Here is a 15,389-nt window from a genome sequence, read left to right on the forward strand (position 1 = left end):
TACCCTGTTTTATTTCTTCATGTAGGCCTTCTCTTCTCTGCATTTACCCCATTTTTATGCCATGGTTTTTCATCCAGTCATTGGCCTGACAATTTTTCAGTCCTTCCAACGAGGACTAGGCGGGGCTGATGATGTCCAGGCCCCAGTATGAACAGTGGGACCTGGACTTCAGCTATCTCAACTTCAAAATTAGGATGTTGAAACAGTTCATTTGTAAGATCCTGTTTTAGTTCCAGCAACAAAATTACTGAGTCAGTTCAAGGACAACAGCTTTATTTCATTATATAAAATCTATTACTAGAGCAAAGAATTAATTTATTAAAATAGATGCAAGACACTATACAGTATACATCCATTAATAAAAAGCTAGTGTACTGATGATATACTCATTGCTTGCTAATTGTCAAACTAGAATATTCTTTAACTGTCACATTTTAAATTTGACAACTAGTACTGATGACAGGAAGAGTCCAACTTGGAAAGACTGTGGAGGGCGTCAAGAGTGAATTTCAGTTATATACAGACTTGGCGTGGATTAAAGCTATGGAAAGTTGTGATGAACACCCAGCCAGGTGTCCAGCCTGGGAAAGGCATAACAGCACACGCAGTGGTTAGCGGGTTTGCGGCATCAGCTCACCTGCAAACTGCTAAGTTCCTTCCCCTGAGGGCTTCCTCAGGCGGGCAATGGTGAATCTTTTCTTTGGCGAGTTGGGGTCCTCTCCATCCCAGAGAGACTCAAGCATGGTTCTTCGGAAAGGCATTACTTTTTCTTTTTTGCCTTTTTCTCTTTCTTTTCTTTCCTTTTCCCTTTGTCCTTTGCCTTTTCTGTGCTGCCTCCTGTTATCGCCAAGGCTCGTTTTTTACCGAGAGGGGTTTTGGCATACCAGTTCTGAAATACAATAAAAGTTTCGGAAAAGGTCAGAATGATACCAATTCACCGCAATACTCTTAAAAATAAAGAAAAGCCTGCTAAGCAGGAAGGGGCAAGCAGCCATTGTACTTTGGGCATTTAAGGTATGCTTAATACAACCTCTTTCTCAGTGGGTTTTCCAGCCTGTTCTTCTGCATGATTTGAAACTTCAACCTGTATTTCTGCATGATTTGTTAACTCAGGGAGTTAACAATTTCAGAGAATCACAGGCTAAATCTAACCAGCAATCCTTCCCAACAAAGTTGGCTATTTTCCGGGCATCCTACTGTGTCCTGGGGTTGGGTTTTCTTGGGAATGTGAAGGGTGCTCATGGTTCACATGTGGCCATGTTCAATGAACAATGGACGGCCATTCAGCTACTTTGGGGGAGGTGCTGTTGAAACCATGGTAGAAATAACGAAGCCCAAATACCAACCAAGAACTTAGTGATTGTAACTGGCCCCACAATGGCATTTTTCTCAACCTTTGCATTTTATTTGAAACCTAAGAAACATTTGGGTTTATAAACTTTATAATAGCAGTATTTCATTGCAGGATTATATTATGTGTTATTTATCAATTGTCCTAGTAATGGATATATGACATCTGAATTTTTGCTTATTATGAAGAATGCTGAAGTTCACAATTTTTACACATCTCTTTGTACCTATGTGAGAGAACTTCTTTAGGGCACATACGTAGAAATAGACCTCCTGGGGTTGTAGGGAATGAATATCTTCCATTTTACTTGATATGGCTAAATTGCTTTCTGAAGTGCTGTCAGTGGGAAACTCTCTCAGTCTTTGTATGTCTTTTTTTTTTTTTTTTCTGAGACTGAGTCTCGCTCTGTCGCCAAGGCTAGGGTGCAAGGGCGCGATCTCAGCTCACTGCAACCTCTGCCTCCCTGATTCAAGCGATTCCCCTGCCTCAGCCTCCTGAGTAGCTGGGATTACAGGCGTGCGCCAACACACCTGGCTAATTTTTGTATTTTCAGTAGAGACAGGGTTTCACCATGTTGGCCAGGCTGGTCTCGAACTGCTGACATCAAGTGATCTGCCCGCCTCGGCCTCCCCAAGTGTAGGGATTACAAGCGTGAGCCATGGTGCCCGGCTTCATATGTCTTAAAATGTCTCTTTTCTCCTGTCTCTTGTATGCCAGTTTAGCTGGATACAAATATTAGGCAGACAGTTGTTTTTCCTTAGTACTTTGTAGATATTATTTCGCTATCTTCTGGCACCTATGGTGGTTAAAGAGATGTCTGATTTCTCAATTGTTTCTTGGTAGGTAATCTGGTAGCTTTTAAGACTGGCTTTTAATCTTGTTCTTAAGTTCCCAACAATATATCTAGGTATAGATTTATTTGATTTGTTCCGCTGGTTACTAGGAGTTTATTAGTTAATAAATTATTTTACTTGGGGTTTATTTTCAATCCATCTTTAATTCAGGAAAATTCTCAGTAATAATGTCTTTAAACAATTGTTCCTCTGACACTTATTGTATTCTTTTCTTCTAGAACTTCCATTAATGAAGGTCAGCGTCTTCAACCCACCTTTGACGGATTTTTATACTTTTACGGATTTTACCTTCTTGTTTTTCTGTGCTGACTACCGGGGGGTGCTCCCCAGGACCATCTTCCAGTCCACAGATTGCTCTTTGACCATGTTTAGTTTAGAGTTCACACCTCTTTCACTTCCTTTGCCACTTTATACTGATTACCATATTTTTAATTTCTAAGCTTTCTTTTTCTCTGCAATTCAGACCTCAGTTTCTGACTCTCTAAGCTTTCTTTCTGTAACATTTTTTCATAATTATCTCTTCTCATTTCATTTTTTCTCCAAAATGTTCTGTACATTTCTAATGGAAGTCATGCTCTCATTTATTTTTTGAACATATTAATTAATTTAAATATTTTGTCAGATTGTATTTAGCACTAGATTTCCTAAAATGTTTTGGAATTTTGATTTTCAGATTTATTTTTTTTGTGTGTGTATGTGTGCGTGTGTGTGTGTTATGGAGTCTTGCTCAAGCACACATCACTGCACCTGGCTAATTTTTGTATTTTTAGTAGAGATGGGGTTTTGCCATGTTGTTCAGGCTGGTCTCGAACTCATGACCTCAAGTGATGCACCTGCCTTGGCCTCCCAAAATGCTGGGATTACAGGCGTGAGCCACCATGCCTGGCCAAGATTCATTTAGAGTGGGAAGTTTTGTTTTGGGCTCTGTCTCTCTCTCCTTGTTCTTTCCTCCATAGTAGTTCTACAGTTGCTTCTATAAGATCCTCTAAACTCAAATACAGAACCAGGTCTTATAATGATGTTTTTGACTGATGCTTCCCTTAATGCTTCCTGGTGATATTAGGGATATCAAAGATCCAGTCATAAAAGAAGCAGGTACTATTTTATCTTTCACAAACCGTTCTTTTTGTTTTTGTTTTTGAGACAGAGTCTTGTTCTGTCACCCAGGCTGGAGTGCAGTGGCACGATCTTGGCTCACTGCAACCTCCATCTCCCAGGTTCAAGGATTCTCCTGCCTCAGCCTGGGACTACACGCGTGTACCACCACGCCTGGCTAATTTTTGTATTTTTAGTAGAGACAGGGTTTTGCCATGTTGGCCAGGTTGGTATCGAACTTCTGACCTCAAGCGATCTGCCTTGGCCTCCCAAAGTGCTGGGATTACAGGCATGAGCCACCATGTTCAGCCAACTCTTAAACTCTCTTTGATTTCTATCTTTTATTTTTCTCTATGCTGCATTCTAGGCAATTTTCTTTGCTCCCTTTTTCAGTTCTTTTGTTTTTTCTCTTTAGTTTTGTCAAATCCACAGACATTTCTTCACTGAGTTATTTATTTATTTATATATTTTTTTGAGACGGAGTTTCGCTCTTGTTGCCCAGGCTGGAGTGCAATGGCACAATCTCGGCTCTCTGCAACCTCCGCCTCCCGGGTCCAAGCGATTCTACTGCCTCAGCCTCCTGAGTAGCTGGGATTACAGGCATGTGCCACCACGCCCGGCTCATTTTGTATTTTTAGTAGAGACGGAGTTTCTCCATGTTGGTCAGGCTGGTCTTGAACTTCCGACCTTAGGTGATCTGCCTGCCTTGATTCATTGAGTTTTTAATTTTAATGACTATATATTTTTTTTCACTATCAAAAGTTCTATTTGGTTCTTTTTCAAATTTGCCTGTTTTTCCTCCCTAATGTTTCTGGTCTTTAATTTAAACATACTTATTTTGTAGTCTCTTTCAGAATGTCCTTTTATCTCAGATTCTTGGTAGTGCTATTCTGTTATTTGCATTTGCTGACTCTCCTTGGGGTAGATTATTGCTTGTGGCTCATAATTTTTTATTATGAACTCATCTTCAGCAAGGCTGGTATTTCCTGTAGGAATCCTATGTACCCTGACTTGGCTAAATTTCCATACAGAGTGGTTTTTAATTTTGCTTTTGATGTGACTTCAGGGGTTTTAATGATACCATATCATTTTAAAAAATTATATTAATATTTCAACTTGAGATTCTGGGACTATGGAGGTAGTACAGATTTGGAAATGTGACGTGCAGGGTGTAGCTTGGATTTTGATTTCTTATGGGCCACTTTTATTCCCCACCTAGATCCCGGAGAAGATCACAGGTTCCTTGATACTTCCCCATGGCAACCTATAAAGTGTCCCATCTTCGTGCAGTTCCAGCGATCTGTCTCTCAGGGGCCTCCCCTTGCCTTTCTGTTTGGATCTTATACACCTCTAGGCTACCCATGCATTAGCTCATGTAGTTGTTCCTGTCTTTGAGATGTACCTCTCTGTTAGTGGCGCTGGGGGATTCCCTCCTCCTCCTTTTCACCTTGGCTCTGTTTGTAACGTAAGGTGAGGTGGCCATTGTACTCAGGGCGATGAACTCCTAATTTACCGAGACCCAGTACAGAATATAGTTAATGAAGTTGGCTTTGGGGAAAGGTATGAATTTCAGCTCTGCTACTTTCTAGTTGTTACTTTACTTGTTTATTTTATTGCTGCTGCAGTGAATTTCCAGAAACATGGTGGCTTAAAACCACACATTTATGATTTCACAGGGTTGTAGGTCAGAAACCCGGAACGGGCCTCACTGGGTGACAATCGAGGTGTCTGCAGTGCCGTGTCCCTTTCTGGAGGCTCCAGGTGAGAATCTTTCCGTTGCCTTTTGTCGCTCTCAGAAATCACCTGCTTTTCTGGCTTGTGGCCCCTGCTCCACCTTTGGATAGCAACGCTGGGCTGCCTCGAGTACCAACATGCCTTCTCAGACTGCTCTCTCTGGTTCTCTCTTCCAACTCCCTCTTCTGCTTTTCATGATTACACTGGACTCACCAGGATAATTCAGGATAATCTATCTTCAGGTCAGCTGACTAGCAGGCTTACTCCATCTGCAGCCTTATACTCCCTCTGCCGTGTAACCTCACTTATTTTCAGGTTCCGGGGATGAGGATGCAGACATCCTTGAGGGGCCATTATCCAGCCTACCATGACTCTCCATATCTCAGTTTCCTCATGTGCAAAACAGGGTGTTATGAGTCTAAATGAGTCAGTACAGTGGCTGGCATATAATAAGCAGTCAGTAAGTGTTAGCTAACATTATTACACTTACTATCATTGTTTTCATACATATTCTCTCCATCATGTCTGTGGAGCAGGGTAGAATGTGCTTGGAGAATCTGCAAGGTCTTCACCTGAGATAACGTTGTTGGAAGCACAACGAGGGGAAATTTCTCAGGGTTTGCCTCCTTAGAAGGAATGAGAGCAATGGCATCACATTATTCAGGAGAGTGTGAGCGTGTCATTCCATCTATCCATGTGTTTAATTAATGTGTCCCTAAACAAATTTATTAAGCATCTACTTGGGGCCAGGCACAGGGCCAAGCACTGGTGCTGTAATGGAAGCACAAAGGGATTGGGTGGAAAGGGGAATGTGGGAAAATGATGCAGTTTCTTTTGAAAATGAATAGAGCAAACAAATACACCAAGAATGGATGTGTGAAGCATATGCATTCTCAACCCAGGTCATAAAAGGGTAGTAATTCCTTTTCTTGAATAGTATGATCGACCTCAAGCACCTATAGATAGAAAAACTTCTAGAGATTACTTTGGAAAGTTAAAGGCTCAGCCATGAGAAAGGATAGGCTTCCACACCCTATCATCTAACTTCTCAAAATAAGGAGGAAAATTAGTATTTTAGAAAGGAGAAAAAAACTGGGAATTTCAGAAAAGAATATGATGTATCATTTGAAGAGGATAATATCAGCAATTATGAACAGGCTTACACAGTTAACGAGAATATGTTAATAATTCAAATGCTTGGTAAACACTCAGCTAGAGTTAAATTTTTTTTTCAGCCTTGCTAGAGCAGGGGTCAGCAAAATATGGCTGATGGGCCAAATTTGGCCTGTTGTCTGTTTTTGCAAATAGAGTTTTATTGGAACCCAGCCATATGCATTCATTTCTGTATTGTGTATGGATGCTTTTGTATCTGATGCACGACTGAATACCTGTGATAGAGATTGCATGGCTCTCAAAGCCTAAAATACTTACTATCTGGACCTTTATGGAAAAAGATTGCCAACTCCTCTGCTAGACCATTATTGCTGAAATCATTATTAGGACTATTTTTCACCTTTCTAATGCTTCACTGAAGAATTAGGGGCAAACCAGGAAGGAATCATAGTTTCAGATTTGCTGGAGAAGTGATGTGTCACAGAGGGAGATTTTCCTGATGTGAAGCAGGCTCCCAGAGATCGGCTCGGATGAGGATTTCAATGCCCCTTCTGGTGACTGCACAGCCGATACTGTGGTGGCCTTCAACTGCATGCATATAATCTTCTCTTACCTTTGGAGTTGGCCAGGGAAAACTTCCTTCAGAAAGATAACACCACTGTATTTATTTTGGCTTAAAGGAGAGCAAGCAGAGTTTGAGGAGTGCCCACTGGCCTGGGCACTCCTCCTATAAGAGAGGGTGTTGGAAGAAATAATTCTCAAAGTTTCCTTCAGATCTAGAAATTTCTGTGAATAGGTCAGAATGTATTCAAACATCGGAAAACTAAATTTTGATGAGTTATCTTGTGGCTTCCTATTGCAAATGAACTGAAACTGAAAAACAAAGTGTTCCATGACAATTATGGGCCCCAAACAGCATTGGCTTGAACTATCCTATTTGGGGAATGATTTCTCTATGCAAAACTTATTCCATAATACCAAATAGGAAGTAAAAACCAAAATAAGTATATGTGCCTATGCGAATCCAATGGTTTTGAAGTTGCTACTCAATTCTGCGATTTGGCTGTTAATATATAAGGCCACACACCATGATTTTCCTGAAATTTGGAAGACACATGCTTTACTGCGAAAACCCCAAAGATTTTGTCATCCAAAATTTCAGGTTTCCAAATGTCATTGTATGTGGCAGAGTTCCAATTCATGAAACCCATGGAACTCCAGAGGGAGGAGGCAGTGTGAGGAGTGTCTGCTGCTAAGGTTTGGTCATCAGGGTGTTCCATTTACCTTAAAGCTCTCTTCTTCCTCTTTGTACACCGGATTCATGCTGGTTATTGCGGTAATAAACTCAACTGCAGTGAGAGGTTTATGAATTTGCCGCCGGATTCTCTGATCTGTGAGCACAGCTTTAACCACTTTGACTATATGTCCTTGGGTGAAGCCGTCAGTGACCTTCGCCAGGCAGCTGACATTCAAGGCGCTGGTGAGGACTCCTCCATTGCGTTCAATGATTTGTTTCCACAGAACTGTTGTATCCAGAAAAGACGCAGAGAACAAGGGTTACACTGAGACATCAGTGCCGGTTTCCCTCTTGGTTGAAAGTTGCATCTCATCAAGAAAGGAATACACAGAAGTCTGCTCTAACTTATTTGTAACTCAAATGAACTGAAGCCAAGTTACTAAATGCTTTCCTCTAGAGAATTTTCAACCATAAGCCATACATATCAATGACCCTGAGGTCTACAGATCCACAAGTGCCCTGCAAATTAACAAGGAAAAACACAAAACCACCATCAGTATAGTTTTAATGTGGTACCTGTAAAGATGTTGACAATCTTTCAACATTTGAAATTTTCACAGGGTGTGTAATGGCATCTCTTCTCATCAGAATATTGTATTTCCCAAGTAATTTGGATAAGGAGTTTAACTTATTTTTTTAGATATAAAGTTAATATCTCACATTATTTTTACATCTGGAATCAGAATGCAGATTCCAGTTTTCATCAGCTACTGCCAGGGTCAGTTCCCTTTCAGTGGAAGACACTGTATTACACATTGTATTAAATAGAGCAATTTGACCCTTATTCTTTCCCCCTCAGCGACTGTAAACATGCACTGGTTGACTAGAGTCCTTCAGATGAGTGCCTGGATGTTCTCTGGTTTGTGGGACCTGGAGTAAATGAGATATTTCAATCTGAACACAGGGGTGCTGTGAAAATGAATTATGAAATAATTCTGGATGCTTAACTTTAGAGATGGAATGAACTCCTGTACAATCCTTAAAATCATTCTGTATTTGGAGAATTACCTCTATTCTGTAAAGGGAACACAAGGGAAGTAAAAGAGACTTGCTGTAACTTATTTAATTACATCCAGACAGTGGAGAAGGGTGAAGGGTGTTTACAAGAGCATCTGTCAGTCTCAGCACTGGGATAATCTGGTCAAATATCTCTAAACCATTTTGAGTTTACTTGAGGAACACTTGAAACCATTTTTTAAAAATGTCAATGACTACCTGATCTGAGCATTGTCAGGCCTGGTAAGCGGTTAATTCTGAGTCTGTTAAATGACTATATCATACAAATATGTTGATCCAAAAATGGCAGATAAAAGGAAAAGATCTACTTACTGTAAAGGAATACAATGGCTTATAATGTAACTATGAACCATGCTGGAGAATCTGGCTTTTGGGCTGTGAGCTACTCCAGCAGTTCACCCCCACTGTCCTCTTTTGGGGGGTCTTTGGCCCTGTGGGTGAGCTGAGCTGCTGCGAAAGGGTGAACTGTACCTCGGGGCCTGCCGCTTTCTCTGAGCTGTGGATGCTCAGGCATCCAGGGTTTGGAGACCTGCAGTGAAACCAAGGAGGGCCACAGGGACCCCAGACTGGCCTAAAGGATCATCAGATCCCCAGTCTACTCTGCTCCTTCTTTGGTGGGTTTCTTTGAGCTTGAGCCTCAAACTAGTCTTATCTGTAAAACAGGCGTAGAAGGATTGACTCCTCAGTGCTGCTGTGAAAAACAAGCCCAACAGTGTTTATAAAGCGCTCGGCAGTGCAGCAGCCCGGCATTTGGTGGGGACTTGACTTTCTGTAGCTACGTTACTGTTGTTATTACAATAACAATGATTGTTCTTCATTCCATCTGGCACTGAAGTTTCCCAACCCTCATTGAAACATCAAGTACAAAAGACAACACAAAATAAGCTACAGGGTGTTTCAAAGCCTGTTTGTGTAGGGATGGATGGCAGCAGGTGAAGATTATCCTTATCCAAATATAACTGTTGCAGAGTTAGAGATAAGAAAACATAACCCATGGTAAAAATGATCAACAACACCACCACCTAGCCCACATCTTCACTTGAGATCCGACGTGTCTGCTGGTCACATTTATAACATCTTAACAAAGTACCAGCGGGTCTGAGTGGTGACTCTGGAAGCTGAGAAGGGAACATGATTTATGGGAGAGTCACAGGTAAGCCCCAAAAGCTGAAGTCGACATCCCAGGCTGGGTTGCACACGTGAGGACTCAGTTCTGGGATAGCATGAGCAAAATTCCTACCTGTGGTGCCAAAGGGAACCATCATTGGGAAGGGGTGAGGGCCATGTGCTCCCTGGCAACCAATAACTAACTCTCTTCCTGGCTTCTCTGTGAGGCCACAACAGTCACAATCTTGGAAGTTTTCTGCCCAAATCGTCCAACCTTTTTGCAGGAGTGATCACTTGATGAGTAGAGATGCATTAGTAACGGAGTACAGTTACTGCACTGGGAAATGGTGAACTGTACCGTGGGGCCTGTCAGTTCCTCCGAGCTGTGGACGACTAGGCATCGAGGCTTTGGAGACCTGCAGTGAGACCAACAAGGGCCAGAGGGACATGTAAACCCTCTGCTGCCCATTTAAAGTGTAGGATACTTGGTATTCACGGAGAGTTTCGGTCAAGATTCCTCTCAGTACATGACTCCTTGGTTACTCTTCATAGATGACCATTTTTACTGGAGTTGCAGCAAGAGAGCTCTGTGAGGCAGTCCCAGCTGTGGTGGGACCTGCCCACCTGCCCCCTCATCTGAAGACCCAGAGAAGGGAATGCAAAACCAGGCTTGGCTTCCTTCCTGCAGCTGATGAACTTGAGCTGTTGGTCTTCCAAAGAATCGCTTCTATTGCTTTTACACAACCACCCATTCATGGGTTCTTGGCCCTTAAATAGCTGCCCTGGGGCCCACGGTGGTGTCAGGTGTGGCGGGAGGCACAGCATGGTGGGCTGGGTGGAGACTGGAGCTGGCAGTGAGCATGGGAGCCCCAGAGGCTGTGGGGTCTCTGGTCTAGGAGTGCAGTGGGGAGCACAGATGCACTGCAGTCCTGGGGTGTGGTGAAGGCTGTGTTGGTGAGGACCGAGGCTAGGGGCCCCAGAGTGTTGAGGGCAGCGGAGGGGCTCTCCAGGCCGAGTGCTGAATTTTACTTGGGTCTCTTGGATGCAAAAGGCTCCTCACATCTTCAGACCAATCTACATTCTCTTTCCCTTCTTTGGATGAAAGAATCTGGCCTTTGGCTCCCCTTCATCTGCTGTCAACATTCCCAGTGGATTCTGTCTTGGCTGGTGCTCGAGATGACGCAGTCTCTGAACATTCGTTTTTATTTGCGGTTTTCCAAACGCCTGAGAGGTGAATAATGTGATGTGGGTGAGCTTCTGACCCTCTGAAGCCTGGAATTGCAGAAAAGGCTAAAGACAGATCCTGGACCCATCCGACCAGACACTGGGTCCGGGTGGGCCTGTGATGAATTGGGTTATTAGCGAAATCGACCCCAGGGAGAGAGGCAAGAGGAGGAGGGCACTGGGAATGTGGAGAAAAGGAAGCCTGAAGGGATTTCTGGGGACCAGACGGGGCATCCATCAGCCTGGGGGGTGGATTTTCTTTGCAGAGACAGCTTGGTTTGGGGGAAAAAAGGAGAGATTGAATGATGTTTGGTGAACCTGAGGGCTGCGTTTCCTCCACAGATCCACCCTTCACTTCTCAGCACTGTCTGTCCCCACATGGCCTGGAGGGATTTGGGGAGTGGGGCCATGGGGACTGTGGCACACCTTCGAGCTCCATTGCGGGTGGAGAGATGGCCAAGGCGCCGTCCATATTATGGATCGGCAGCCCTTTCTTTATGGACTGGAAGAGACCACTTTTGATCACTGCAAAGACAAGAACAGTCTTTATGACAGATGTCCCAGCCACTGTGGCTATGAAAACTTCAAGGTCACTGGAGGAAATGCTGGATGAGGGGCAATGATGTCAGCCAGAATGGTGGCCTGAACACATCACTCCCCAAGACAGAAATATTGAAGAGCATGTGCTTCAGTGGACAGAACCCAGGGCCTGAGAGAAGTGTCTGATGCAGCTTTATCATCTGCCCACAGGTGGAGGGACGCTTTCTCTCCTTCCTCTCCCATCACGATGCTGTGAGGAGATTCAGGTAGGCATCTGTCGTGTGATTTGAATCTTAAGGGATGCGTGGTGTTTTATCAAAAGAACAAAATTGCCAGCCAGCCATCAATAGCTTCATCTTTAAAGGGCCTATAGTTTTGTCAAACAATAAAAACCATTCTGTCCAGAGTCCAGAATAATGCTCCAGCCCCTTTGAATTAATAATACCCTACCTTATTCCATTAACATAGCTTAAAATATAGACACAATACAAAAAAGGAAGAAAAAAAGAAGAGTGCATGAGAGGAGAGAGGGGTAGCCCTGCTAAGGCCAGGGGCGTGGAACCCATGGCATCGGCTGTGTGGGCTGTGGCAAGACTGTGGAGCCTGCCCGTCGCGTGCTGTCTTCTTTCTTGGCTGGACAGCCCTACCCCCTTCATCCATATTTTTCATTCTGGCCAATGTGATCTGGCTGGAGGAAACGTTGGCCTCTTCTGGGTCTAGTCCTTAAGATCTCCTGTGACTCCTCCATCCTGTCTTCCCTTGCTTCTTTTGATGCTGGCTGGGTGCAAAGGGTTTGTGGTGGGGGCGTTTTGAGGCCCTAAAAGATGAAGAAGGCACTAGATGGATGCAGAAATAGCTGGGCCTAAAGTCTTCCTGTATTTTGCGTATAACATTGATTTAGAAAGCCAGGATCACAATTTATCGGCCGGGTGCAGTGGCTCACGCCTGTAATCCCAGCACTTGGGGAGGCCGAGACGGGCAGATCACGAGGTCAACCAATCAAGGCCATCCTGGCTAACACGATGAAACCCCGTCTCTACTAAGAATACAAAAAAAATTAGCCGGGCATGGTGGCAGATACCTGTAGTCCCAGCTAATTTGGGAGGCTGAGGCAGGAGAATGGCGTGAACCCAGGAGGCGGAGCTTGTAGTGAGCTGAGATGGCGCCACTGCACTCCAGCCTGGGTGACAGAGCAAGACTCCGTCTCAAAAAAAAAAAAAAAAAAAAAAAGCCAGGATCACAATTTATCAAGATGGAAATAAGCACATGCTGCAAACACAGTGGCTAAGAAGCTAGCTGTTTATAGCATGTGGGGAGTAGGGGGTTGTTCTTTTAGCAAAGAAAATTGAGCAGCAACTTATGAACAGCCAGAGAGGACCATATGTGCCCTCTGCTTTGCAGTGCTCATGTGATTGGAGAAGGAAGAACAGAAACCGAGTCTGACCTAATCACTGTATTACTATCATTCACGCTGACCACCATCGCCACTGCCACCACGGCCACCACCACTGCCACCAGCACCTCAACTGCTCCTGCCACTGACCGTCCTCATCTCCATTGTCAAATGTGACCTTTGCCACCATTCCCAACACCCTCCCCAGAGCCACCCACACTGCCACCAACACAGCCACCCCATCTCTGCCTCCTGAGCGTCATCCCACCCCTACTGCCAACAAGCACTTCCGTCTCCATTAGCACATGCTGTCACCTCTGGCCAACCCCCTCCACCATCTCTAACACCGACAGCGCCATCGCCATCTCACCTCCAAGTCCTCACCGCTCCCCCACCAGTGCAGTGTTACGGCGGCCCCGCCACGAGCCACCCCTGTGCATTCACACCCATGTGTCCTCGGCCGCCCTGGAATCTAGGCTGGCCCTGTGCCTTCCTCTTGACCAGCAGAGGGTGGAGATGGTCACTCTGTGGCTTGTGAGGCTGGGTCACAAGAATCCCTTCAGCTACTGCCCCAACTTCTTGAAACATGTGCTCATGAGATAACCCCTCGTGGGACCCAGCTGCGGGTGTGAGAAGCTGCACTGGGCCAGGTGCAGCCTGTCCGGTCGACATAGGCCCCACTCAGTGCCCATGATGGCAGCAGCAACTCCAGTCACATGCAAGAGTGATCCTGGGTATCCGCACTGTCCAGTCTCCAGATGAAGGAGCCTCAACTTTCATGTGACTCTCACATCATGGGGTACATTCAGGAGAATGCCCCAGCTCTGCCCAGACAACCCTTGGAAGCACACGATGGAATAATGTGCTGTTTGAGCCTTCAGGGAGGTTTTCACACAGCACTAGATAACAGAACGGCCGCCAGTACTCTCCTCAGCTTCCCTTGCCGTTCGCCATTCCCTCCTCCTGCCCAGCCCATGCCACCCTCTTCTCTTCCTCTACCTCCACCACCACTGCTGCCAACACCCTTTCTCTCTGGGGGCCACATGGGGCCAGGTGCTCTGCTAACACCTCGTGAGTGTCACAGCAGCCCTGTGGCATGAACTGTTCTCCTGCTTCACAGATGAGAAGATGGAGGCTCAGAAGGTGACCGACTTGTCAGGGTCACCCAGCTATGCAGGGTCAGAGCTAGGATTCTGAGCCAGGCGTCCTGAGAACCCCGACCCAGGCTCCTCCCTGCTCCACTGCTTTGCCTCCCAGGGGCCCTTTTTGTGTCATTCCCATTAAAAAACATGTTTCAAAAGTAGTGAATTTTGAATCTATTTAAGGAGAAAGAATTGAAAAAGTAAGCTCTCCCTGTATTTTAATGTTCATTTTAAGTAAATCATCATGCAACTGGACTTTGAGACTGGAAGAAAAAAAAAAAAAAACCCAACCCAGTGAAAAGAAACTACGCTCTATGAGGAAAACACCATCACCATGGGTGCAAGGTGAGTGATCCTATCTACCTGTCCCAAGAAGAATCAGCACCCACAAGGCTTCTGTCACTGTCAGGGCCAGAAATCATAATCCTCGTCCAGTTTCCTTTTGTCTTGGGTAGAGGGAAATACGCTAAGAACAGAATGTGGTCTAGTGGTTTACATCTGCAGCACGTGCTCTGTGTTGGGTGCAGGTGCGCACACCCCACCGGGTGCAGGCTCCTCTCAACTCATCTGGCGCTCACTGGGTCCAAGGGCCACCCTCCTGGCAAGCACACAGCGGACAGCCCAGCCTCAGCTACCATGCATGGGAAGGCGCTGGGGGTACTTGCCGTATCTGGAAGCATAGTCTGGTCTAGGCACCAAAATAATTTTCTGGTAAACTTTGCAGAAAGATTGGAGTTCAGCATCGAAGGGACGCCGTGTGGTCCCCACAATCAGAATCCGGTCATCTGGTTTCAGGAGTTTCAGGATTTGGGGAAGGTGTCTTTTCAGGCGTTTAGGTTCATTCTGGGAGAGAGAGAGAGAGAGAGAGAAAAAAAAAAATTGGTCCACATACAGAAAGAAAGAATGAAAAAATGAAAGAAAATGTACTTAGAATGTGTCGCAGCATCGTTTGTTAAAGTGATTGCAAAGCTCTGACAAACACAATTTCTTAAGGTTTGTCCTGGGATGGATCTTGGAATGTGCTTCACAGTATGACCCACTGGATTTTAATTGTCAGTGTTTCCTTTCCTCAACCTCTGGTGTCCAGATTTAGAGGGTGGGAAGGAAGGAAGCACCTTGACCCTAGGAATGGGAAGTGGTGGCTGATTTACAAATGGAAGGAAGCTCACTGGGACCTGTAATGAACTGTGGTGCTCCCATTTTCCTGAGTTGTTTGGAAGCTGGACACAAGACTTCCTTTGCCGATTGCTGAAACAATGAAGAGCCCAGCTCCTGCATCTCATGTCTGAAAAATACCTGGTTACATAACATTGTGAAACTTCTCTCTCTGAAGCAGTTGGGAAATAGTTTGAACCTGAATTATTTCAGTATAATCTCAGCACTAATGAGGGAGAGGAACGAACGAGGACAGGCTGGCTGTTCAGCACCCCAGGGAGGATGACTTCCAGCCCGTGGGAGTCAGATCTGACCATGTTGCCATGGGCAACAGCTTGGCTGCCAATGAACCTCGCCCCCAGTGCAG

At 45.0% G+C, this 15,389-nt stretch overlaps 1 protein-coding gene across 2 annotated transcripts in view; it reads right to left on the minus strand.

Moving 5' to 3' along the window:
* Nucleotides 1-252: 252 nt before the first annotated feature.
* IQCA1 (IQ motif containing with AAA domain 1) overlaps nucleotides 253-15,389 on the minus strand; it is a 171,544-nt gene continuing 156,407 nt past the window's right edge. The window contains exons 16-18 of one of the 2 annotated variants that reach the window (XM_023228745.1): nucleotides 14,533-14,710; nucleotides 7,432-7,670; nucleotides 253-889 (exon numbers count right to left, since the gene is read on the minus strand). In XM_023228745.1, coding sequence (XP_023084513.1) covers nucleotides 761-889; nucleotides 7,432-7,670; nucleotides 14,533-14,710 — 546 coding nt within the window. In that variant the 3' untranslated portion in view covers nucleotides 253-760. The remainder of the gene's footprint in view (nucleotides 890-7,431; nucleotides 7,671-14,532; nucleotides 14,711-15,389) is intronic. The other variant, XM_023228744.2, reaches the window with a different exon arrangement.

Source organism: Piliocolobus tephrosceles, chromosome 11, assembly GCF_002776525.5.
Source record: "Piliocolobus tephrosceles isolate RC106 chromosome 11, ASM277652v3, whole genome shotgun sequence".
Classification (NCBI taxonomy): Eukaryota; Metazoa; Chordata; class Mammalia; order Primates; family Cercopithecidae; genus Piliocolobus; species Piliocolobus tephrosceles.